The sequence below is a fragment of the Poecilia reticulata genome, chromosome 14 (genome assembly GCF_904066995.2).
Source record: "Poecilia reticulata chromosome 14, P_reticulata-male-v2, whole genome shotgun sequence".
In the NCBI taxonomy this organism is placed as follows: Eukaryota; Metazoa; Chordata; class Actinopteri; order Cyprinodontiformes; family Poeciliidae; genus Poecilia; species Poecilia reticulata.
The window spans coordinates 700,029-726,766 of NC_088843.1; the positions used below are offsets into that span (position 1 = coordinate 700,029).

Below are 26,738 nucleotides of genomic sequence, written 5' to 3' on the forward strand. Positions count from 1 at the left end.
AACCAGAAAACTAGAAATAATTTTCGCATCAACATAATATTTGTAAACAAATTTGACTTAAATTCGTTTTCCATTCAAAATAAAAACATACTTTAACCAGATCATTGGAGAAACGTGTTGCTTTAATGTTAAATGTGGAACAAGAGCATAAGAAAAACGGCTGGACAGTCGGGGAAATACAAACTAATTCAATGAAACATTAAAACACAGATTAAAATATTCATCATCCACTTTGATGAAACTGCAGAGATGGATCGGATTATCCTCGCCGCTTCCTCTACAGCACCTTGTAGCGGCCTTTGCTTGTTGGCTGGTAGGAATTTTGCTAAAGGAAAAAAGGAGAGAATTACACATTTTAAAGAATTTAAATGTATATTCAACCAAACACAGTTGATCTGTAACGACACATACTAATCTGATGAGCTCTTCCTTTATTAGCCGTGTAATCTCCGTTTTGGCTTTCTGCACAGCCAGTTCACTCGCACCTGAAAGACAGAACAGAAACGCTTTGCTACAAGGAAAAACCTCAAAATCAAAGCTTCTCTGAGAATTAAGGACTTAGAAAGTCCGAAAGGCCTGAAACTCGAGAGAAAAGTCAAGCAAATAAGAATTAGCGCACTCAAGTTTATCCCTTTAAAACATTCATGCATTTGTTTCCAAATGTAAAACTTTTAGTTATCAAATATTGTGCAAAATAAAGTTTTTTTTCCCCCAACATTTTAGACACAGAGAGAAAAATAACTTAAAAGTTCTTAAAGACTTTAATTAAAGTGAACTTTAAGTGATATAGTTCACTAAACAACAAACTCAGGATGCACCGATTCACTTTTTCACTTCCGATACCGATATCTGAGGTTTAGTATCGGCCGATTCCGATCCGATACAGAAAAACAGCTGAGTGACTTCAAACGTTTCTTTTTCCTTAAAAACATATAAATGAACTGAATTACACATTTATTTGAGAACTTAAATAGTTTCACCATCTGGTCAAACATGGAAAAACAACTTTAATTTGTTCAGTCAGTGAAGTCAGAATAACAGCCAATGGGAAATAAACAAAAAAGAAACTGACTAAAGTAATCTGTAAAAAATAAACTGCAACAAACCAAATGGTTCAGAAAGTGCAGCTAGAAATCCTAATTATAAAGTAAAATAAATGATAATGTACAGAATCTGACTGAATAGATTCTGGATCAGCCACAGAATCCATACCTGAGCTAGATTTTTTATAATATTGGGACCGATACAGATATTGATATCAAAACAATTAATCAGCTTCAGTTTTTTGTATTTTTCCCCTTTTGTAAGTCAGAAACTGAACATGCGTGTAAATAAGAACAATAAAAAGCAGATCAGCAAACTTTATATAATAATTTTGGGAAATGTGTGCGTCTGTGTGCGTCTGTGTGTGTCTGTGTGTGCGTACACAGCGTCTGTGTGTGTCTGTGTGTGTCTGTGTGCGTCTGTGTGTGTCTGTGTGTGTCTGTGTGTGCGTACACAGCGTCTGTGTGTGGTTTTGTCTGTTTACCATCCACAGATAAAACAACAGAACAGCAGATGATTTATTCTGTGTTGAGTATCTAAGCAGGAAGCAGTAAATGTTCTCACTCTCAATAGCCAGATAAATCTTTCGCTCTCCCTCCTTCGGCTCTTTGCCTGGAGGGAAATACGTTCCCCTGATGGTGATGGCCGCCTCAGAGTATTCTCCAATCCTCTGCAACGCCTCTTTAGACGTCACCTTCCACCGGGCCGTCTGCGCAACACAAACATCACCACACATTTAACTTTCTGTAAAACTGAGACGGCGGCTCGTCAGAAAAACAAAGCTAATGAACATTTTTACTTTGTTTCTGCCCAGTTAAGAACAATCATTTGTTTAAATATCAAAATTGATCCAGTAAACATTTTTAAATATCCAAAAACTAAACTTTTTTTAAGGATAATTTTGTTTAGAGATTTCATAATTCATTTTATTTGTTGTTTTGTTTGAGACCAAAACACCAGACTGAAGACATTTATCATCCGGTTTCTGGTAGAAATAGAAAAACGATAACTCATCCAAATGATAATTATTTAACTTGTTTTAATTTATTATGCGATTAATTGATTTGTTATTAAATTTAAAATCTTTAACATGCTGCATATGCAGGATTTTGTTTGTTCTTTATACAAATAATTCATCCTTTAACCTGTTCTAAGTTTTTTTCATATTCTATTTAGAGGGAAGGAATAACCTTTACTGTGAAGTAAAATAATATTCATTTGAAGGAACTGAACCAAGCCGATCGATCAGCTGATTAACTGAGGTTAGAAACGGCCGACCTGAGGGAAGTCGTTGATCTCCAGCTCCTCCTCGTATCTCTTGACGGTTTCGGCCTGTTCGGCCGCCTGCCGCTCCTCCTCCAGCTTCTCCACCGGCGTGTAGTTCAGCTTGGCGTTGATCTTCTCCGCCAGCTGCTCCGCGATCGTCTTGGCCGACACCGACGGGGTCATGATGGGGTCGCCGCGCAGGATGGCGTTGGTGGCCTGCTGCATCACGTCCTGCAGGTAGAGCAAGAAAACACAGAACCAGTTAGACAGCAACTAGTTACATTAGTTACATTAACTCAGCTGCATTTACTCAAGTAACTTTTTAAAATGTTTTACTTTTTGCAGTATTTCTTCTACACTGTACTTTTTATTTTTAATTAAATACTTAAACACAAAATACAAAGAAAATTACAAAAAAACTCTAAAATGTTTTTGCAAAGTTTCTGGCTTTTGTCAAATAGAAATGATTTTTGTAATTCTAACTGACCTAAAACAAAAAATGTTTATTCTGACTTAACTTCATACAGCGATAAACGAAATGTGTGAGAGACTTTTTATAAATGTATGAAAATATCTGGTTTCAGCTGTAAATATCGATTTCCAAATCAAACATTAGGTTGGACTTTCTTACCAAACTCTGCAGTTTGAATCTAAACCACTTTCCAAACCTTGAAACATCAAAATGATGTTTTGAGAATCTTGAGGTTTCTGTGCTTCCTGCCTGGATCTCAGGTAGAATCGCCTCCGTCGGTCTGACCCACCTGAGCCTCGGCTCCCAGGTTCTTCTGGGCGTTGATCTTGAGCGCCAGCCTTTTGGCCATCTCCAGCTTCTGGTTGTTTCCAGCGGACCCGGGCATGAGGCCCGCCGGGCCCCCGGGGGCCGCCGCTGCAGCCGTGACGCCGCCGGCGGGACCGGTGGACGCGCCGGGAGCCGACAGGTCCTTCACTCGCTTCTTAGAGTTGAACATGCTTTCTATTTGCTCCTCGATCTGAGGGAAGGAGAGGTTGGAACGTTGCAGGATTATAGATCCTTTAAAGCGTTTCAACAGGATCGTTCCTCACATCCAAGGCGCCGTCCTCATCGTCAGAGTCCTGCAGTCCCAGCGCAGCTTTCTGCAGCTTCTTCCTCTCGTTGGCCAGAGCATGCTCCGTCTCATCAAACTTAAAGCCTTTCCCTGAGAAGCCACTGCTGCTCTTAATCACCTTACCCTCCTGCATGGGAGGAATCAGGAATATTTAAAGCTCAGAGACGATTTAATCAGAATGTATTATTTTTTAATAAATTTATCTCACCGCCTTCTGCTGGTCCTTGAAGGAAGCCCACAGCTGCTCCAGTTCTGGAGGAACGGCGGACCCTGACAGCTCCAAGGCCTTTAGGATGTCGCCAGCGTAGCGAGCCTGGTCCTCTGTGATGAAGGTGTAGGCGTAACCCTACCAGAAACAGATCATCTGTTAATTCTAGAAATGCAAGAAGAAGCAATTAAGAAGGAACAATCCATTAAAAGAAGATTCTTCCTCTGATCACACCTACAAAGCTCCCCTACAGTTTATATCACCTCACAACCACACACTGATGCTACGGCAGTTAGCATTTAGCTGGGCGTCGGGATACTAAATATCGACTCATGAGTTAATCTACTGTTAACTGAGCTCATCAATCGACTGATAATTAATAAGAGGCCATTTTTCTTAAAAACCAGAGTTTTCTCTTGCATCAAGAGGACCGACCGTCTTTACACAACATAAAGTGAATATTTTTCATAACATGCAGACGTAGCTCTCCGCCATGCAGATCAGCTTCATGAGGTGAAACTTAGAGATTTTGTCAAGTGTTTATATTTAAAAACAAAACCGCATAAAGTTCATTTTCCATCCCACATCTGGGCCGTTACTCTCTCTCGTTCTGGTATACTATGGCCGGCCATCTTTGTTTCTAGATCCACGGCTGCTCCGCTAAAGGACAACCAGCGGCGCCCTCTGCTGGATGGCGGCCAAACTACAACACCAAAATAAGATCCAACTGTTATTAGCTAATCGATTAGCACCACAGGAGGGTAGAGTTCCCAAAAATTATACCCAGCTTAGAGTAGCACTCCTTCAAGATATTTCTACTCAAGAAAAATTAAAAGTAGCCATCCAAGAAATTACTCAAATAAGAGTAAAAAAAAATGTATTTGGTTAAAAAGTCTGCTGAAGTACTGAGTAACTGATCAAATTATCAATGATTTAAAAATTACATCAGACTTGCCAAAATATAAAGTTAAGTGGAAATTTTGGTAATTTAAGATCCAAAATGACAATAATTCACATAAGCAACAAAATAAAATGTTTCCAAATCAGTTTCTTTCAATAAAAAACTTTAGAAACTCTAACAGAAGCTGCAGGTGTGAGTCTGATTCTGGGGAGCTTCTGGTTAAAACATGTTTGATTTTCATTAAGTGGGAAGAAAATCCAGGAATTTTACTCAAGTAAGAGTAAAAATACTTCATAATAAAATTACTCGGGTAGTAAAGATACTCCAAAAAGTACATTTTTCAACAGGTTACTGAAGTAAATGTCATTGAGTAAAGGTAACTAGTTGCTTCCCATTAATTTTAATCTGGTAAACCATTCGTCGACATGGACAGAGTCCTCAGAGTTCTCCGGTTTGTCAGCAGCCTTATTGCAGCAGCGTTTGAGCAGTAAAGGTGTCGGACCTTGTTGCCCGCCCTGCCGGTGCGCCCCGCCCGGTGGACGTAGTCCTCGTAGTGGTTGGGGCAGCAGTAGTTGACCACCAGGATGAGCTGCTTGACGTCCAGGCCTCTGGCCGCCACCGAGGTGGCCACCATCAGGCGACACACTCCCGTCTTAAAGTCGTTGATTATGCTGTCTCGGTCGTACTGGTCGATGCCTCGGAGGAAAACGACGACACGGAAACTCTCAAAGATCACCGGCAAAAGATTCAACCGAAATCCGGTGCACATCATGCTGATCTAAGTTTACCTCCATGTAAAGACAGGCAGGGGTAGGAGGCTTTCATCAGGTCCTTCAGCAGGCCGTCCGCATGCTCCTGTTTGTCCACAAAGATGATGACGGAGCCTTTCTCCTGGTAGTGACCCAAGATCTCCAGCAGCTTCAGGAACTTCTTCTCCTCATCAATCACCAGCTGACAGAGAAAAGGAAAAATATATCAAACTGGAAGCTGGAGTGGTTCCACTGCAGAAACATTAAATCTCACCAAGTAGTTTTAGTTTCTACATCACAGTCCACCAGAAATGATAAGAACTTAGAGGTAACTTTCAGCAAGACACATGAGCTTCTTTTATTCCTGATGTTATTTCACTTATCAGGAAAAATGTGTTTTTCTAAAAGACAACCTGTCAGTGCAGCTAGAACTTTCTCAATAAATGTTGAGGAATTATTGACTTAAAACTCTGAAAGTTTGGTAGTAACTAGTCGCATTTATCCAATTACATTTACTTCAGAAACCTTTTGTAAAAATGTACTTTTACTACACTGTACTTTAGTCATTTTATTATAAAGTATTTTTACTCTTACTCGAGTCAAATTTCTGGATTTTCTTCCCACTGAATGAAAATCAAACATGTTTTAACCAGACAGACTCAAACCTGCAGCTTCTGTTAAAGTTTTTTATTGACAGAAACTGATTTGTTTTATTTTTGCCTGACTTTATTATTTTTTTGTTACTTACATGATTTATTGTCATTTCGGCTCTTCAAATACCAAAATTTCCACTTTGTCTTTATATTTTGGTCCGTTTGATGATGCAATTTTAAACATTAAATTATTGATTATCTGATCAGTTACTAAAACTTCTTACCAAAAACTACTTTTTACTTTTACCTGAGTAGAAACATGCTGAAGTTGTTCTACTCTTACTTACTTGTAAGTTAGTTTTGTCTTATTTGAAGTGTAGTAAAATATTCGCATTAGAAACCAGACAAAATACTTTGTAAGGTTTTATGTTTTTGCAGTGTAGATCGAAGGGACGTGTAATCTCGGAGAATAATTCAGATTAGGACTATTTACCACGTGCTGCTCCACATCTGAGCAGACCACGCTGCGACCTCCGACCTGCACCTCGATGGGCTTGGCCAGGATCCTGCGGGCCAGCGCCTCCATGGCTCTGGGGAAGGTGGCGGAGAACATGACCGTCTGTCGGTCGGGACGCACGTTGTCCACGATACGCATCACCTGCACGACCACAACGCGAACGATCAATTAACAACGCGAACGATCAATTAACAACGTGAACGATCAATTAGATTTTGTCTCATTGCCTTGTGAAAATCTAAATAATGCAGCACAATTGCCAGTGCTTGCAAACCTTAAACTTTTTTGCATTTTGTCATTGCAAACATTTTGTTTAAGCTTTAGGTAACAGAATAACAGAAAGGAGGACATATTAAAAAATTATAAAGAAATGAAACATTTTCCCATTTAATCTGAGACGTTCAACTCTTAGAACTCTAAAGAAAACCCAGAAGTAAACGTAATAAGATTAAACTGTCCCCACTGTGAGACACGGTGGTGGCAGCATCATGCTGTGGAGACAGTAGAACCAGGTTTATAGCAAATATTCATGAGTCAGAACGGCCTAGTCCAAGGAGCTGTGGAGATTTTTTACAGATAACAGTAAAAAATCTCTTTTTTTTCTTGTTGCTTCGTCCAACTGTTAATCTAAATCAGATCTGGACGCACCAAAATCTGCATTTTATCGATTTATAAAACTAATAACTAAATACAGCAACACAGACTCAAAGAACAGACAAGAAAAGTTTGATAAATTTTTGTGGCCATTGAGAACTTTCAACATGTTTGGACATCTCTGGCCTAGTCAAAGTCCAGAACAAAATCCAAGAGAGAACTTGTGGCAAACCTTGACCCTTTCTATAAGATTTAGTTGAAGTTGGACATATTGAACAGCAGAGAAATGAGATCTAAAAATGACAGAATCCTTTCTGTAGGACTTGGATAAACGACTCAGGACTTCATGACCTCGTTTTTCTCTCCCCAGAAGTAAAAAAGTGTTTGCAAAAAAATACAGTGGAAAAGTAAATCAGTAAAAAACTGATTTTATAATAAAACCAAAAAAAAATCCTCAATGAATGAAAGGTCAGACACAGCAAACCTGAAGGTAACATCTAAACTCTGTTTATGTTGATGTGACGTCCTGGCCGTTGCTTTGCTAGCAGTAGCATCTGCTTATGCTAGCGCCGTGCGCTAACTGTTATTTCATTGGGGACAAATCAAACGATGTGCTTTTAATAGTTCTACTATAAACCGTTTGGCTGTTTTCGTCTAGGGGAAGCTGCGATTTAAAGGCGTTCAGAGACGTCGGCAGCGTTGGGGTAGAAACACCGACCTGTGGCTCAAAGCCCATGTCAAACATCCTGTCTGCTTCGTCCAGTACCACGTACGTGACCCTCCGCAGGTTGGTGACCCGGCCTACACGCCCAGGAAGAGGAGCAAATCGAAGAACAATCAGCCATCAGGAGAATTCAGCTCCACAAAAAAAGCAGCCTGCCTTTTTCTAGAAACATCCAGCTAACCTAGCAAACAGCCGCTTTCAGGATGAGGCTACTTAAAGTTACTTAATGTATTCAAATGGCAAAACATATATTTTTCCTCCTATGGCTGCATTTCACAGTCCTGTCTCTGCTTGTCTCTGGTCTTGCGTACCATCTCAGGGAAATGAGGGACCTGAAAAAGTCAGAAAACTGCCTCAAGATACAAAACAAGAGATGGAGCCCATCACCTACAAGGGAAACAAATTACAGATTACCTCGCATGTGTGGAAGCCAGACACAAACCCTGGTGTTACCATTCAAAAATACTAACAACATGTGGCATTTAGCATGCTAACATTTATTCCCAGAGAGTTCGATTAACATGCTGCTGGACCATCAAAACAGGAATAAGTTAATTTATGGTAATAATTACATGAACGGTCTAATCCAAGTCCCTGATAGGAGGCATCATGAACGACCCAACCTGGATCCCACCTACCTGTGCTCGCCCTGATCTTCAGGAAACTCATCACTGTCTTGTAGAAATGACTGATCCCAAAACGGTCAGATAATGTCAACAGTTTAGTAAAAAGGAACTGGTGAGGATAAAAACTGAGACCAAAACCTAAATCACATCAACGTCCTCCTGAGGAGGATGAATTCGGCTGAACTCACCGCTGTTGGCGCCCAGCATGTCGATCATCCTCCCTGGAGTGCAAACGATGATCTCTGCTCCGCGCTTCAGCTCCGCAATCTGGAACCAGCAACCAAACTCAGGAAAATCTCCACAGAAATGGAATCAGCATCCAGCTCCAGATGAAATCAGTAAATATCAGATTAAATTTGATTTTCAATATCGGTAAATTCAGTCTGCGTAGAGCGTCTAAAAGTACTAAAATAAAACATTTCAGACAAAATACAATTTAAATGCATTTAGTTTTTGTAAAGTGAGGTAGATTTAAGCTCTTTAAATGCTTTTTAAAGATCCCAAACTTTCATTAAAAGAGATTATTTTACCTATATAAATAGGCAGAGTTACCAGAAATATTACTCAGCTAAGAGTAGAAATACTTTAACATATTTTAACTCAAATAAGAGTAAAAAGTCCACAAAATTACTCAAATAAGACTAAACAATGTATTTGGTTAAAAAGTTACTCAAGTACTGAAATTATCAGTCATTTAATATTTAAATCATCAGACAAACCAAAATATAAAGCCAAGTGAAAAGTTTGGTGTTTTCAGAACCAAAATAATAATAATAATTTATGTAAGAGAGAAAATATAACAAAATGTTTGCAAATCAGTTTGTTTGAATAAAAACTGATGAAACTTTAACAGAAGCTGCAGGTTTGAGTCTGTCTGGTTAAAACATGTTTGGTTTTCATTCAGTGGGAAGAAAATCCAGAAATTTGACTCAAGAGTAAAAAATACTTTGATAAAATTACTCAAGTACAGCGTAGTAAAAATACTCCGAAAGCAGTTTTTCTAAAACGTTAGTCAAGTAAATGTAACTAGTTACTGCCCAACTCTGTTTATTTGTAATCAGTATTTGAATATTTAAAGTTTTTAATTAGTATAAAAAAATCCTGGCTGAATAATTTCAGGGTAAATCAGTAAATTACTCCATGTTTCTTCCTCCGTGTCCTTCTGCTTTTGTTTCCTGGTGATGTGATGGATATCTTCTAAAGCGGCCTATTTAAAGCTCTCTGGGCCGGACAGAGTGAGGCGGCTCTGCCTGGTGGTTCCTGTACCTGTTCGCTGATTCCCGTCCCTCCGTAAACACACACCACTCGCAGCCCCAGCGGTTTGGAGAACTTCTTACACTCCTTGGTGATCTGCAGAGCCAGCTCTCTGGTGGGAGTCATGATCACAGCTGCGACGGAAACAAAGGGCGTCCATCAGTTTCCAGGCTGCTTCATACGCCAATAAAGCATTCATTTCTGACATGGGGCCTTACAGATGGGCCCCTCTCCCTCCTCCAGGGGGCGCTGGTCCATGATGTGGCGGAACATGGGCAGCAGGAAGGCGATGGTCTTCCCGCTGCCGGTCTTGGCGATGCCGATCAGGTCTCTGCCGGACATGATGGCGGGGATGGCCTGGGCCTGGATCGGCGTCGGCTTCTCGTACGCTTGTCTGGTTTCATCGATAAAACAAAACATGAATCAGCTTTAATGTCTCTGAACACAGGAGCCGGAAAAGAATTCATGCCCCTGAAAATGAGTCGCTCTGCGTCGTCACCAGGCCTGTCGCAATAAGAAATAAACCAATCAGGACGTTTAGATCACCCCTAAATAAGTATTTACCTTCAGAAGTCACCAAATTAGGAAATAAAATCCTCTTGTGGACCATTTAAAATTCATATTTATGAACTATTTTCTGTTATTTTGTGTACATAAACATAAAAACATGATTAAGGTTCTGTATGGTTTAATCATTTCAGACAGGATCAACAGGATGGGGCTCATAGTTTTGTAGATTCATCCATCCATCCATTTTCTAACACCTTGTCCCTCAGTGGGGTCAGGAGGTGCTGCTGCCTCTCCAGCTAGTGTACCGGGTGAGAGGCGGGGTCACCTGGACAGGTCACCTGGACAGGTCGCCAGTCTGTCGCAGGGCAACACAGAGACACACAACCATGCACACACACACTCACACCTAGGGGCAATTTAGAGGCCAATTAACCTGACAGTCATGTTTTTGGACTGTGGGAAGAAACCGGAGTACCTGGAGAAAACCCACCATGCACAGGGAGAACATGGAGACTCCATGCAGAAAGACCGGGAATCGAACCCAGAACCTTCTTGCTGCAAGGCAACAGCTCTACCCACTGCGCCACTGTAAAAATCTAACTTTATTTTAACTTCCCTCATTTTAATTTCTGTATTTTTAGGTAAAAAAGCAGTAAAATAAATAAAAGTGAGAATCTCACTTCTTCAGGGAGTTGAGGATCTTCATCGACACGCCGCACTGCACCCAGGTCCTGATGGGTTTGGGACAACCTTTGCCTTTGACGGTGATGCCTTCCAGCTCCAGCCTGTACGCGTTCACTTCTGGAAACAGGAAACATGATTCATTTGAAGAGGTCAACCGGTCGCTTACCTGGTAGAAATATCACTTTGAACATCCAAAGATCGCTCTGTGGTCCATTCAAAACATGTTCACTACAATTTTTACATTCGATCTTTGTTAGATAATCAGATTTCAGTCTGAGCTGATTAAGGGTCTCCGTCACTTTAAATCCAAACCAGCTGCTGCTGGCCACGCCCCCAACTCAACAAAATGGCAGCAACAGATGGGCAATTATACAACTGTACATGTTTGAAAAGCATTAGTGGAGCCTCCTGCACAGCTAAACTCTTGTCTTTTCCAGCAGCCATTGTACAGCCCATACAGCGGGAAAACCAGCTGACCAAACGGGCTGAAGCTCTGCTTCGGTTGCTAGGTAACAGACGGAACTCCCCTACGGTTGCTAGGCAACACGCAGTGCCAGCTGATTTGTTTCTGAAAGGGCTCATTTTCCAGACACCAAAAAAAAAAAAAAATAGGACAAAAACAGCTGGATGTTTTTTTTAGAGCTTGTTCTGATTTCAGAAGCAGCAGAAATCCAAACTGAAGAACAAAAATGTGCAAAATGTGAATTTGGAGTAAAAGTTCCCCTTCAAACAAACACAGTTTTTCCAGTGGAATCACCAACAGTGACTGTCAGGCGTGTGGACCGACCCTCTGTGCTCATCTTGGCCAGCTCAGGAACTTCCACGTAGAAGTTCTTGCGGTACGACTCATACTGGATCTTGGTGTGGTCGACCGGCTCCAGAACTTTCCTCTGCTTGGTCTGAAAACCCGTCAGCGCCGTCTGCAGGTCCACCTCCTCTTCCTCCGATGAGTACTGTCAGAGGAAGGCAGCATGTCAGGCACCAGCAGATCAGAAATTAAATCCAACTGGTTTTCACAACAAATACAGTTTGAAGAGATTTTTTTTTCTTTTGCTTAATTTTCTAAAAAATGACAGAATATTTTCAAGAAGTGGATTTTATTTCAGTCATCTCTTCTGTGAGCTGCATGACGGAGGATTAGGCTGTGAAAATGTTTGTCTCATTATGAAAATGTAATTATAATATTAGCAGAAAAACATGAGAAAAAAGTTGCTCTTAAATAAAGTTAAAACCTAAGATGATCACCTCAGGTTGGTTATTTCTCAGTTGTTGCTCAAAGTCCTGATATTGATCATTTTATCAATGTCAATAATTTTTAAACACTTTATTCTTGCAATATTGTCACATTACTACAACTCTATTCCTGATACAGAAATAGAGTGATGAGAAAAAAATCCAGATTTTTCCAAAAGTGAAATCTTCAGACTAATTGATCAAACGGCGTCAGTAAGCGGGTCTCCGCCGCACCTCCATGGCGTCCTGGTCGTTCTCCATCAGCTCGCCCTTCTTCTTGTGCGTCATGGGTTGTTTCCTGGTCTTCACCACCGTCACCACTTTGGTTACCGTCGTTGCTCCTTTCTGTTGATTAAAACAAATCAATATCTCATGGAAATCAACTTTTAGCTTCCTTCAAAGTGAAGCGCTCACCTTATCGTTCCCCTTCATGGCTCCGATGTTGAACTTCTTCACTTCCTGCTTGACCTCCTCCATGTAGGCGTCCAGAGGATCCACCTCGTCCTCCTCCACCTGCGGCTCCATCGGCGCCTCCTTCTCAGCCTCGTCCTCCTCCTTCTTCACTTCCTCTGCATCCTTCTCTTTTCCATCCCCCTTTCCTTCCGCCTCCACCTCCTCTTCATCTTCATCCACCTCCATCAGAGCAGGACCCTCCTCATCGTCATCTGATATTAAAAAAACAACCTGTTTTTATACTTTTACAGTATTTTTACTACGCTCTCAAGTTAAACTCCTGGATTTTCTTCCTACTGAACGAAAAACAAACATGTTTTAATCAAAAACCCTCCAGAATCAAACCTGCAGCTTCTGTTAAAGTTTCTGAGTTTTTGTTGAAACTGATTTGGAAACATTTTGTTATTTTTTGTTACTTATATCAATTATTGTCATTTTTGTTCTTTAAACACCAAAATATCCATTTATCGTCATCTTCTGGTCCGACTGATGGTGTAATTTTTAAATATTAAATGATTGATAATTTGATCAGTTCACTTTTTCCTTTTCGTTGAGTAAAACCGTGTCGAAGTATTTCTACTCTTACTTGAGGATCATTTTTGGGAACTTTCCTCCTCTGGAGACACACAAATGCTGCAACTGACAATTATTTTAGAAATTGATTATTTTGAAGATAATCTGATTAAAAAATTCCATATTCTGCTGATTTTTTTATTTAACTACTTGTTTTTTTATTAATCAACATGAATAAAATTTCATCAGTGAAATTAAACAAATTCACTCAAATACTGTAAATAATAAAACATTTTGATGCATAAAGTTTAACATAACCTTCCTTTAGTGAAAGTTTGATCATTTATAGTGAAGGATGAATCTGCAGTTAAAAAAAGATTCATGTGAAAAACTTTTTGATTGATTAACGATTGGATATGAAAAGGAGATTAATAGGATTTTTTTTTGTTTTTTTTGCAGAATTTGAACTGAGTGAAGCTCAAACTGTTCCACTTTAGGAGTTTTGTAGTTTTATCTTAAATGCAAATCTATATATTTATTGTTTGGTTTTGGATCAATTATTCCTCCGAATATGTTGGTTTTTTCTGCAAATGGCCGTTTTTTCATTCTCCAGCTAATCAATGACCAAATTATTTCAGGGATGGACTCAGTCCTGCAAAGACATGCATGTATTTGGAAGAAACGAGACGTTGACTTCAATGTTGATTCACAAATTCAAATCTGAAAAGTGTGGCATGACAGTGAACATTTTAAAACAAAATTTATCTTGAAGGCAAAAAATGTTTGTGAAATACAAAGTTTCATCATCTGATAGAGTATTTTTAAATACTGCTCAGTAAATTGGTTTTATTTTTAGTAGCAACTAAAAACATAAAAGAGACGTAAAATATTCCCACGTTTGTGTAAATTCCCTGGTTTTTTATCCTTACCGTCGTCGTCCTCCAGGCTCCATTTCTTGCCCTGTTTCATTTCCTCCAGTTCTTTCTTTATCTCTCCAATGTTTTCAATCGCCTTCTTCCTCTGCTCCTCTCTCCATTTCTCCACACGCTCCTTCCTCTTCCTCATTTCTTCCTCCAGTTTGTTTTGGTCAAAATCTTGCTGCAAAGACAAGAAATGATCAGGTTTTCCTGCCACCATGAGGGGAAAGAACATCTGAGGTAAATGAAATCTGGGAGACACACTTTTGAACTTACGTCCTCCACCTTCTCATCTTCCTTCTCCTCTTTCACCTTCTTCTTCTCTGAAACTGGCTCGACGCTCTCCTTTTCCTTCTCTTTGCTCTTGGCTCTGAGAAGACAAAACCAAACCAAAGCAACATTTCATTGGAGTTTAATAAATGCAATACATTTCTTTAAAACTCATCATTTTTAAGGCACATCTACTTTCTGTCTCTCCTTTATTGATCCACTTTAAGTCTCTTTGTACAAGTGAATATTTAAAATAATCTGATATGAAAGTAATCTACTAAATTTAAATGTGGAAAATTCACAGCATGACTTTACGGAAGTTCCTTAATCTCTAACTTTGTTAACGTTTTCCACCCAGAATGAGGATTAGAATCATAACTAGTCAGATTTAAGCATCTCTGATTTATCTTATTATGTACCAAAATATTTCAGGTGAAATAAATATAACTGATATTTTGCTGGACGATAAACGATAATATTGGTGTTTGGAGCTGTTTTTATGTAACATAATGATAATGGCACATAAATGCAAGTTCACCCTTTCAAACCTCTTTTGTAAAGAACTTTTTATACTGAACAGGAAAATATTTTAAACATCTAAAATGAAACATAATAATGAAAACCGATAAATGAAACGGAAATAAAAACTACACACAACAGAAATCATAAATAACATGGATTATGATGTTTCTCTAGACAAAATTAATCTTCATCAGAATGAAAATTATTGAGTTTTGATTGATTTTCTGCTTCTCAGTAATTGCTAGGACTGGAAACCAGCTGGGACGAAACGTTTCCACCAGCCTGGACCTGAGGGGATGAAACGCTGTGAGGTTTTCTGTCCCAGAAAATTAAAAACTCACTTTTCGTCTGACTTCTTGCTCTTTGCCGGGCTGCCGGTTCGGGACCTGCGAGTTCGACTCCGACTGCGTGACCTCTTCCTCTCCCGGCTTCTGGACCTCCTCCGGTCTCTGCTGCGGGACCGACTGCACACCAGACACAATCACCGGAGTGAGAGAAATCAGACAAGGAATAAAAATATACCTTCAATTATAACACAAAAGCTGCTGATCTAAACTTCTGTTAATTTTATCTGATTTTCTTTCTATCAAAGGTGATTAGTTAATTCAACAAGTCGTTGATTTTCTGCTCCTCACTTTTTGCAGAGGTCAGGAGGAAAAGGTTTGGTCTGCACATCTACTCTTTATTTCCTAAACTTTAATAATTAAAGAAAATCTATTAATTATATTGTATTCAAATATAGCAAACACTTTGATAAACTACACTGTTTTAAAATTAAACTGTAGTAAATTCTTTGAAAAATGAAGAAAGTACTCAGAAGTATATTCAGTTAAACTGTAACGAATTACTAAATATACAGAAATAAAACAAATATAACCTGGAATAAAACAGGTCTAAGATTTCTGCAGCTGCATACAGAAGCTGAAAGTCGCATAAACATCACGTTTTGTGACAAACATGAATTTTAAAGTTTATTTTTGTTGGCGTTTTCCCGGCCGGTGACACCGGAACGTACCGGGCTCTTTTCCTGTCTCTGGACCGGGACCTCCTGCGGTCTCTGCTCCTGGACCGATCCCTCCTGCTTCGGTCTCGGTCGTCTTTCTTTGAGCGCTTGTTGTCCGGGGAGCGACTCTTCGACCGGCTGCCCGACCGGCCGCGGGACGCTGAGCGCTTCCTGTAGTGTCTGTTGGCGGAGGAACATCGTGGCAAAAGAAAGAAAAATCATAACTAAGCAGCAAGAGTTTGATCGACTAGAGAACGTGCAACGACATCCGTCTTAGCTAGCATGCTAATGTTAGCATATCGCATAAAACTGCCAATGAAACAATTAAAACGTTAATTAAGCAAAAAACTTGGACTCACCTGGACTCACGTCCCATTCCGACTTAACTCGAGTTGCACTAAATGAAGGTCAAATTGATTTAAGGGAACTAATGCGTCTCGAAATGCCGACGATGGTTTGTTTGTGTCGCAGAAACGTATGAAAACTGTGACAAGCATGTGGTAAAAATAGAGAGAGCGCCCTCACGTGTTCGGAGGTTGAAAAAACGTCACAGATCTGCCCGATTTACTGAGGGAAAAGGTTAAATCAGAAACTTTGATAAATACCAAAATAAGAGATGTCCTCTTTAAACTGTTACACAGATTTTATTCAGCTAATCAATACAGTATCAAATATGTTAAAATTATGGACACAACTGTAAGTTTTTCAAAAAGCATTGAGGAACAATTAGTCATTTCTTCTGGATTTGTCATATAACAAGAAGATTTTAGAAAGAATGCAACAACTTTATAAATTGTAACATTGACACTACATTTTCTCTCAAGTATGAGCACATTATTTATGGTTTTCATGATATGAATACTACAGACTGGTGACCTGCCCAGGTGACCCCACCTCTGGCCCGGACCGTTAGCTGGAGAGGCACCAGCACCTCCTGACCCACTGAGGGACAAGGGTGTAAAGAAATGGATGGATGGATGGATGGATGGATGGATGGATGGATGGATGGATGGATGGATGGATGATATGAATACTAATGCAGGCAGAAGACTGGCAATTAATCTAATTATTATATTTGGCAAATTTCATATCACAAATGTACATTTTCATCATCTTCACCCTTTTTTACAGTTTTGGCTGAGAACATTGAACAATATTTGTCCACCATTTTCAAGAGAACAAAAAAAATGTTGTAAACACATGAATATCTCACAGATCACTGGATGTTTTTAACTTACAATGTCTGTAATATTTGCTTTCTGCTCTTTTGTTTTTATACCAATGTAGTTAATATGCAAATAGGATGACACACAAACACACACAAATTGTCATTTAGGAAGTGGAACTGTAAAACATATATGTGTGTGTGTGTGTGTGTGTGTGTGTGTGTGTGTGTGTGTGTGTGTGTGTGTGTGTGTGTGTGTGTGTGTGTGTGGCCTTTGTTTCTTTTCATTTTAATTATAATTTACAAATAATGAAAACCCCACATTTTTCTGTATTTACACGAGGATTCAACATTTGTAGCCTAAATGTAACACAAGGCAAGTTTATTTGTACTGCATATTACAGCAATAAGGCAGTTCAAAGTGTTTTATGAGGAAAATATGAGGAAACATTACACTGCAGAAGTGATGAAAAGTGGTTAATTATTATGAATTAAAGGCAGTTATAAACAAATGACATCATCAGTTTCCAATATTGAACTTTATTGAAATATTCTAATTTTCTGACAGATATTTGGTTTTCATTATCTGAAAGGCATAATCATAAAAATTACAAGAAAGTGGCTTAAAATATTTCACCGAAAAGAAAATGAACTTTTTCACAATATTCACATATTTTAGATGTACCTCAATATAATATTGTCGAACAGCTAATTTACTTGAGTAACAAAGTGAATTACACTCAAACTGTTTTCAAGCCTTTATTGAAAACATGATATCTAAGACTAGACTATCACATGAGACCAATACAAACACCAATGTAGAAATTAATGTCAAGTCCTGCTTAAAGGTTATTTTCAAAATGTTCTTTTAATCTGATCAATTATTTTACTTGAAGTGAAAACTCAAGCAGCAGTTAAGAGAAAATCCTGTAAATCTTCAGGTTAAACTGTAAGATGAATAAATTTAGAAAGTGTTGCTAGAGCCTCGTTAATCTCAGAGTTTATCCTCCAAATTAGACAACAGAAAAGTACAGAATAAGTCAGACAAGGGGCCGTTTATTTGGTATGAGCTGTTCAGTTTGAAACATCGCTTTTATACAACCTCAGCCAAACAACAACAAAATTTATCAAAAACTATGAAACAGAGCAGATAAGCTGTAGAATGAATCACACCAATTCATTTACATGAAAAACAGCATTAATAAATTAATTTAGGATTAAATAGTGGCGGAGAAAATACTGTACAAAAGGCTTGAAGGAAGCTCACAAAAGCCACTGGTTCACACAAACATGGAACTTTATGCTCACAAACACACAATGCAACACTATGTTTTTATATGTCCTGCAGCTAAAGGCTTCATCAGACTCAGAGGAAAAACAGAAAACCTTCTTCACAATGCTGACACATATTTTACATTCACCACCGATTGAACAGACGCAGCAACGAGCCGACCGCTTTCAAATGGCTTTAAACTGAAGGATGGAGCAAAAACGACCCAAACAGAAACTTCATCTGGTTTTAATCCTGTAGTAAACAATACCTGAAGATCAGAATCAGTTCTAAACTCCTTCATTTCGTCCACATTCTATACTAACGTTACGCTAAACATGAAGACAGTTTAAAGTATTTCAGCTTATTTATTCCTCGACTAACGGATTCAAATAATGACACATTTCTCCCCATATCCAAACAAAATGGCCGCCCCTCTAATTTCTAATGAGTATCATGAGCATCAACAAATTATGGAGATTATTAATTAATAAAATTGTCATATTTCCCCTTTAATGTAACAGTAGAATATTTCCTGTCCATATCACTCAGTCTGTTATTTGTGATTTTAATCCTTTATTGGGATTAATGAGCTGATTAAACTCTGTCACTGTAAAAACACAAAATTTTTCTCTAGTTTCTGGTGCAAATATCATATCAGGTTTAAAATGAGACAAAGCTAGTTTACAAGCAACATTTCAGCAGATATAAGAGTTTAAGTTGTTAATTCCTAAATATCGATGAAAAGTTCTAGTTCCACTGGCAGATTGTTTCATAAAGAGAACTCCGTTACCTAGCAACCCCAGCTGAGCCCAGCCCGTTACCTAGCAACCCAGTTCTAGTTCCACTGGCAGATTGTTTCATAAAGAGAACTCCGTTACCTAGCAACCCCAGCTGAGCCCAGCCCGTTACCTAGCAACCCAGTACTAGTTCCACTGGCAGATTGTTTCATAAAGAGAACTCCGTTACCTAGCAACCCCAGCTGAGCCCAGCCCGTTACCTAGCAACCCAGTACTAGTTCCACTGGCAGATTGTTTCATAAAGAGAACTCTGTTACCTAGCAACCCCAGCTGAGCCCAGCCCGTTACCTAGCAACCCAGTACTAGTTCCACTGGCAGATTGTTTCATAAAGAGAACTCCGTTACCTAGCAACCCCAGCTGAGCCCAGCCCGTTACCTAGCAACCCAGTTCTAGTTCCACTGGCAGATTGTTTCTCTTATAACAAGAAATTTTTTTATGTCATAAGTGAAATTATTTGCCAGTGGAAATAATACCTTTTTTAAAAATCAATATTTAGGAATTATTAATATAAAACAAGCTGCAGTTTATTGCTAGTTTTGTCTTATTTCAAGGACACTGAGACATTTGCTCTAAAACTACTTGGTAAGATTTAGTGTTTTTGCAGTGCAGCATCTCCTTGGTTCTAGTAACTCATGATGGCGATCATTTAGAGCTCCATATTATATCAAAATGCTCTTAACGGAAAATTTAGTTTTAAGTTAAATAATCTGCCAGTGTAACTGGAACGTTTTTATCGAAATTAAGGAATTATTTACTCAAAACCAGCTTCTGAAAACTTAGTTTTGAATAAATTCAAGTTGTTCAAATATTTGTACTGGAAACTAGATGAAAAATACTTGGAAAGATTCTATTTTTTACAGTGTTCTGCAGAGCATGGACCTGGTATGCAAACCATGAAACCTCTTCCAGAGTTTCTGTAAACAGTAAAATCAACATGCAGGTTTAAACACTGGACTCTGATTAGAGCTGAAGAGCCCATCCAGGGGGTGCAGCCCTCAACATAAGGCAGCAGAATGTAAACACCAGGGGGCGCAAACGAGTAAGCCTCATCGGTCTGAGGAGGGGGAAGAAGAAGAAGGAGGAGGATGTGTGGTTTTGTTCTGTCAGGGCGTCTCTGAGCCAAAGAGCGTCAGGATCTCGTGGGAGATGATGAAGGTGAAGAAGTAAACGCAGAGGTCGGAGAAGACGTCGCCCATCCTGCGGTAGGTGTCCATGGAGCGGCTGATGACTTCGGCCGGGATGCCGGACAGCAGCAGGGCGGCCGTCAGAACCGTGGTTTTGGTTTTCTTCTCCACCTGAAGGAGCAGAAAAAATATCCTGCAGGTGATCAACAAACTGGAAAAAATGTTTAGTCATTCGAAGGAAACTAAAGTTAGAGGACTGAACGCTAAAACTGACTAAAAAGGTTTAAATCTGTCTGAATGATTCAAATGTTGGTGTAATTTTGATTTGATGTGTATTTTCAGATTAATTTGAAATAAATTGGATTGGTTTTGAATAAACAAAATTGAATTCAATAAAGCATTTTTGCAACCAGATGACAACAGATCTTTCATTTTCCTCATTTTCTCATAGAAAATATTAAGTTTTACTTAAATTTGTCATAAAAATTTGGAAATTGTTTAATTTATGATATTCCACAGTGGAGTGCTGAGAAAACTACCTAACCTGCCATGAGGTTGAATTATTTATTATTTACATTTAGTTAAAAGAGAATATAGAAGAGTAACTTTACCTTTGGAAAGTATTTTGACAATCCCATGTAGGCAAGTTCAAGGGTCAGAAATGGAGCAAATATTGACTGGAAGAGAGAAAAAAGGAGAAGATTTGAAATCAGCTTTTCTGTGCATCTTCAATATACAACGCAGCACTAGAAAATGCAAACAGTGAAATTATGACAATATTATGACTTTATTCTCATATTACTACGACAATATTCCTGTAATATTATAACTTTATTCCTGTAATATTATGATTTTCTTCTTGTGCTTTAATGTTTTATCTTTTTATTAGAATGGCCCTAATCCTCCATCGTATTAAAAATCCTGTGATTTGATAAAAACATAAGTTGGATCCTGTAGCTTCATGTTAACAGCAGGTTGACCCACCAGATACTTGCAGACGAAAACTCTGACGAAAACTGCGAGGAGGAAGCTGCCGACGAGCCGGAAGACCCGAAACGGATCGAACTCCTCTACGTCAGAACCGCCGTCCTGCTCCGGCTTCTCATTGGCCAGCTGGCTCCGAAGCTTCATGGCGTCATCGAAGCGAGACAAGTACTGATGGAGGCCCCGGCGCGGCGAGCCGCCGGCCTCGTCTGACGGCCGCTCCGCCTTCGCTCTGTGGCGGAGTCCTCCGACGTCGCCCTCCAGAGACGCCCTGCGAGGCTGGCCGAAGTCCGGCAGCGGGGAGCCCCGCCTCTCCGGCGTGGCGGTGTGGGAGCGGGCGCCCGGCGCCTCCGACAGGAAGGGAGACGGCCTGGGCGAAGGCGAGGACCACGGCTCTGACCGGTCCAGATCCAGGTGGAACCGCGGTTCGGCGGGACGCAGGGCGGCTGCTGCAGAGAGCAAAACGTTCGGAGACAATCTGACTTTTTTCACCTTTAATGGCAAAAAACCTCAACATTTTACAAGATGAAAAATAATTAAGGCTGAAACAGTTAATGGGATTAAATGTGATGAATTGATTATTCAAGTAATCATCCACTAATCATTAACTGGAGTATAAAGGCTGTAAAAAAGGTCAGCAAGATAGAACATGTTCTGTCCAGAACTCAACTAGGATAGTTTTAGTTTCCTCAGGTTCAAATTGTTTTTTTAAAATCTGTTCAGCACCTTTTGCTTTTCAATTATTAATAAAAATAATCTCCAGATCATATCTAACTGTGCTGATGGCAATCCAGCAGGAAGGCCTGAGTTGTTCTCATGTTGATGTTAGAAGGATGTTTTAGCTGCAGATGATCAAACTAAAGGACAGATGTTATTGACCTTTAGGCCTTAAAATGCTTATTTATGATTGAAATGTGCTGCACTAACTTGGAGCTACTGCCACCTGCTGATGTATAATTTTCTACCCATTACTGTAAAGAGCATGAGTAAAATGTTTCTTTTGTTTTAGATAGGGCACCAAAACCATCTCTAGCCCAGGGGCCCTAATCCTCCTCAATCCGGCCCTGTTAGGGTTTCTACTGGCTTTTCACTTGCAGATCTGTTTAGTTTTTAAAAACGTTTTCCTTCTTTCTATGAATTCAGGTGCGGACAGTTCAGATATGATGTTTTATTTCGTTTTTTCCGGCGTCTAAAACGTTTTAAAAATGATAAACCTAAATAATCAGCCTGCAGCCTCCAGGTTTTCTGTGACTGCCTACCGCTGTGATCCGGCTCGTTTTTAGCGAATCCAACGATTCTGTTCATTCTGTCCTCCGAGTTGAGCAGCAGCTTCCTTCTCCGTTTCTCCGCCCGGAGCTGAGCCGCAGACATGGAGCCCGTCTTCTCCTCCGCGGCCTCCATGCCCAGGTTCGGCTGACGCTTCCCGGTGTGACCACAGAAAACACGAGCAGCGGGTTAGCAGCGCGCTGCAGGTGGAACAAAAGCTTCTAACAGACTAATGCCTCACGGAAAACACGACGGAATGAAGGAACGGGGCGCACATTGGTGACGTCATCAAGAGCAGACAACGGGAATGACGCAGGATGTTGTTTTCCCCTGAACGCTGCCTCACAGGAACAACCAAGTGCTTTTCACTGAGTTAGAATATCAAAGAAAAGTTGGAGTTAAATTCAAAAAGTGAAACGATTAAAACTTTTAGCTGATAAAAACCCAGAAAAAATAGAAAAAGAAGAGGATTAATATGAGTCAGTTTAGTTTTGCTGACTCTGTGTAAGTTTTTTAAACCAACTGAAAACACTTTTATTTTCCCAGGTTATGTCATGATTTTACTGTTTTTCTTGTTCTTGTTTAATTGTGACCAAAATCTGATTCAAGTGTCACAATTTCTTTACTTCACTCCATGTTTTTTTTTTTAAATTATGGAGACAAATAGCCACAAAAAAAACTCATTTGATAACATTTCAACATTTTTTATAACATTTTATTTCCGCCTCCGACCCTGAAGATGAAATGCTCTTCACACTGATCAGATTTCTCAGCGCTATTGTTGGACAAACCAAGCAAAAAGAAAACTGCAGTTCCTTTTACAGTATTGTGCTTCGTTTATGAAGCAGGATAACTTTCTGTTCATGATACACATTAAATCAATAAATCATGAAACAAAAACATTACAATACAGCCTCAGCTGTCTGCACAAAGATCCTATGTAGAAGCAGATGAGCGCTTCAGTGAATATATAAAGCTTTGTTTAAATTAGCAGCTTTAAGCTGCAAAATAAAATAATATAAAATAAAAAAATATTAGCGGTTGTAAAACAAAAAACAATCCAAGTCCTGAAGATAATGTATTTAATTACATTATCTGCAGTATACCTGTAATAAAAAAATCATAAATATTTACAGGTACATTTTAACAGAGTTGCAAAGAAACACAAAATCTATAAATTATCAAATGAATCCCATTGAGATTTGAGTTACTATCTCCATTGTCCCACAGAGTTATGAATATGTTTTACATCAGTGTTTCTCAACCTTTTGTGGGCCAGCGCCCCCCAGCCTTTATTCAGGTCCATCACCGCCCCCCACCAAAGAATTTGTAGGCTACTTGCACTGACTATTATTTTATTATTAATGTCCATCCATCCATTTTCTAACACCTTGTCCCTCAGTGGGTCAGGAGGTGCTGGTGCCTCTCCAGCTAACGTTCCGGGCGAGAGGCGGGGTCACCTGGACAGGTCACCTGGACGGGTCACCTGGACAGGTCACCAGTCTGTCGCAGGGCAACACAGAGACACACAACCATGCACACACACACTCACTCACACCTAGGGGCAATTTAGAGAGACCAATTAACCTGACAGTCATGTTTCTGGACTGTGGGAGGAAACCGGAGTACCTGGAGAAAACCCACCATGCACAGGGAGAACATGGAGACTCCATGCAGAAAGACCGGGAATCGAACCCAGAACCTTCTTGCTGCAAGGCAACAGCTCTACCCACTGCACCACTGTGCAGCCTATTATTAATGTTATTATCATTATTGTAGATGTTTTGAATCGGCGCACCGATTATGTTTTCCTGTACACTTCAGCGCGCCTTACGCTCCTTCACCTCACGTACATAACGGGGTAAATGTAGCGAGTTTTACCCTAAACGTATCGGCGTCTGTAGGACGGGGGGCAGGGAGGGGCGTATGTTTCTACGCTCCTTCGTGGGACAGCACGAATTTAATCCAGCTGACAGCAGCTGCAGCTGCAGCAGCTAAAAGCACCGCCACGCCGATCAGAGCACCACGTCCTCGATGGCTGACCTGGTTTTCTTCTTGGTCGTCTTTTTGGCCTGCAGGTCAGAAACATGGATCAGCTGTTAGACTGGAGACGGATGAAGAACAACAACAAAAACATTTCTCTGCAGCCTGCAGCCAGACTTTATCTTTGCTGTCACATGAAGACAAACCAGCTGACGGACTCACCAGGAGGAACAACGTCCAGGTTGACGATGCTGACTGGTCCAGATGTTAGACCTGCTCTCTTTCTCTGGTTTGGGTCTCTCTGAATAACTCCACATTCGTAGGTTCCCTTATCGTCAGTCGTCACGTTGTTCAGGACCAGAGACGCGTTTCTGTCTTTTATCGGCCTGAACAGCAGATCCACTCGGTTCCTGAAAGTCGGCTGCTGGTTCTCTGGATCCAGCTGATCGTCTCTGAACCGTAGAACGTATTCTGATATCGAATCATTTCTCCGCCACTCGATGACTATGACAGGATTGTTGTCAGGAGTTTGGCACGGCAGAATCACATCCTGCCCAGTTTCAGCTCTGATGTTCTCCTGAGCTGCAGGGAGGAAAAACAGCAGAGAAGTTAAAGAGGAACTTGCACCACTGCAACCCAACACAAGGTGGCAGTACTTCCACCCAAAGAAAGCTTGGTTAGTCATTGATGCTGCGGGCATTGAGTTTTTAAGATTGCTGACCCACTTTTCCCGGTAGTTTTTTAAACTTAACTCCGTTGTGACCAACGACCTTCGAGACACGAAAGTAACATTAATCTCTGTCTCTAGAACCACCAACACATGACAGACTTTTGGCATTTTGAAGCTGAACGGGCTGCATTTACTTGTTGACCCATCTGCGGTGAGGAGGCAGTCAGTCTGACAGAAGAAGGAAACTGTAATTCCCCTACAGACGAGAGGGAGCGGAGATCGAACCAACAACCTGCCGATTGGGGGAGGAACTCGACTCGGCAGAGTTTTATTGTCATGCGTGGTTCGCAATCAGTAGCGCAAGGGGGGGGCATGCAGCGCTGCACCAGGGGGGGCGTGGTCTGGGCAGAGGTGCTCAGCCCAGACCACGGGCTGAGCACCTCAGCCCGTGGTGCTCAGCCCGTGGGGCTGGGAAAATGTAGCGAGTTTTACTTTTCACGAAATATGTTCGCATCCACCTGAAGTATGAAGTTGCGCCCCTGTTCGTAATAATGCCTCTCTTGGTGATAATTGTTCATTCAGTTATAATATGCGTTCTGAGGCCAGATTACAAATACCTTTAGAAAATTACAATCTTTAAACAAGGTAAAAATAAAAAATAAAATAAAAACAATACATTAAAAGGTAAAAATTCCCCACCGGCCCACTAGACCTGGAAATGCTGCTGGGGGGAAATTAATTTTCTCTCTATTAAAAGTTACATTGCAAAGGAGAAATCTACACAAAACTAATAAAAGACTAAACACAAATAAAAGCATAACTCTTACCTAAAATAAACCCCGATAGGAAGAAAAATGAAATAAACAAAGTTTCAGCTGTAACATCCATTTTTCTGAAAAAGCATTCAAGTGGTGTCTTGTCTGCTCTGTGGTTACTTAAAGGTAAGCCGAGAGAAAAGTTTGCCCGAAGTTCCTGACGTCAAGTTCCTGACATCTGATGCTGCGTTCATGGGAAATCGTAAATCAGAGCTCGGTTTGACATCAGACCTGAGTGTACAGCACTTCTTACAAACACTATTTCAGCATTAATTTCCACGTCCAAGCACTACTTTTAATCCGTTCAGTAAATAGTTGAAGGAGCAACAAGTAATATTGATTTTAGACGCTCTCGCATGTTTGTACAAACCTAACGTCAGAAGTATGCAGAAGTAAGCACGTCTTGTATAATTAAAGTTTCCACCGCCAACATCTTACTGCTGTCGATGTGAGGAGGAACGGCCATAACGACACCTGAAGACGGTCTCACAAAATGTAACTACAGTCGGAATTTAAGTTTTCTGACTGGGAAATCAGAATTCCCTACTTCCCGAGGACACCTTGAACGCAACGTTGCGTTCAAGTCGCACACAAACTCACGCTGGAGGAGACACAAACTCAGGAGCCGGTACACAAGACTTCCTGTTCAAGTTGCAACGCTGGAGCAAAGACTTCCTGTCGGAGCCTAATAAGAATTAGATGCATTTATTTTTTGCTGAATTAATTTCCACAGATTTAAAGCCATATGAATGGTAGATATATTTATTTGTTTTGCTTAGACCCTCCTGGTCAGTCAGCCTCCGGCAGTGATTAACATGCAGAATCAGCTGCTGGGGCTGATCTGACTGTTGGGTGAAGGAGTGAAATGGTTTTTGTACCGCAAATTAATGATTTATTTGAAGTCAACGCGGAGATTATTTTTTGTTATTTTTGTAAGTAAAATAAACTCCTTTGAAACAGGAAAAGTCTCCTCGAGTGCTTTTTATTTTTGAGT

At 40.1% G+C, this 26,738-nt stretch overlaps 3 protein-coding genes across 5 annotated transcripts; all 3 read right to left on the minus strand.

Moving 5' to 3' along the window:
* Nucleotides 1–104: 104 nt before the first annotated feature.
* Nucleotides 105–16,180, minus strand: ddx46 (DEAD (Asp-Glu-Ala-Asp) box polypeptide 46). 2 transcript variants are annotated; one of them, XM_008401945.3, is made up of 23 exons: nucleotides 16,026–16,180; nucleotides 15,679–15,846; nucleotides 15,005–15,127; nucleotides 14,148–14,241; nucleotides 13,884–14,052; nucleotides 12,403–12,653; nucleotides 12,223–12,333; nucleotides 11,543–11,708; nucleotides 10,752–10,872; nucleotides 9,780–9,955; nucleotides 9,574–9,695; nucleotides 8,496–8,574; nucleotides 7,676–7,758; nucleotides 6,340–6,504; nucleotides 5,293–5,455; nucleotides 5,007–5,200; nucleotides 3,604–3,741; nucleotides 3,373–3,522; nucleotides 3,072–3,299; nucleotides 2,323–2,541; nucleotides 1,609–1,753; nucleotides 412–485; nucleotides 105–325 (listed from the first exon to the last, which is right to left on the minus strand). In XM_008401945.3, the coding sequence occupies exons 1-23, from the start codon at nucleotides 16,040–16,042 to the stop codon at nucleotides 278–280; spliced, it is 3,204 nt and encodes a 1,067-aa protein (XP_008400167.1). In that variant the 5' UTR covers nucleotides 16,043–16,180; the 3' UTR covers nucleotides 105–277. The 2 variants fall into 2 exon arrangements, with proteins under 2 accessions (XP_008400167.1, XP_008400166.1); XM_008401944.3 differs by having other exon boundaries at nucleotides 14,136–14,241.
* LOC145554775 (coxsackievirus and adenovirus receptor-like) lies at nucleotides 9,928–25,907 on the minus strand. 2 transcript variants are annotated; one of them, XR_014090766.1, is made up of 3 exons: nucleotides 24,482–25,072; nucleotides 23,737–24,348; nucleotides 9,928–10,409 (listed from the first exon to the last, which is right to left on the minus strand). XR_014090766.1 is itself a non-coding variant. In XM_081615125.1 (3 exons), exons 1-3 carry the CDS (start codon nucleotides 25,815–25,817, stop codon nucleotides 24,209–24,211), a joined length of 561 nt encoding a protein of 186 aa, XP_081471251.1. In that variant the 5' UTR covers nucleotides 25,818–25,907; the 3' UTR covers nucleotides 22,748–24,208. The 2 variants fall into 2 exon arrangements, 1 of the variants encoding a protein (XP_081471251.1); XM_081615125.1 differs by lacking the exon at nucleotides 9,928–10,409 and adding an exon at nucleotides 25,757–25,907 and having other exon boundaries at nucleotides 22,748–24,348; nucleotides 24,482–24,841.
* Nucleotides 17,868–22,588, minus strand: camlg (calcium modulating ligand). The gene is made up of 4 exons (XM_008401943.3): nucleotides 22,270–22,588; nucleotides 21,011–21,459; nucleotides 20,638–20,703; nucleotides 17,868–20,197 (listed from the first exon to the last, which is right to left on the minus strand). The coding sequence occupies exons 1-4, from the start codon at nucleotides 22,409–22,411 to the stop codon at nucleotides 20,006–20,008; spliced, it is 849 nt and encodes a 282-aa protein (XP_008400165.1). The 5' UTR covers nucleotides 22,412–22,588; the 3' UTR covers nucleotides 17,868–20,005.
* Nucleotides 25,908–26,738: the final 831 nt, after the last annotated feature.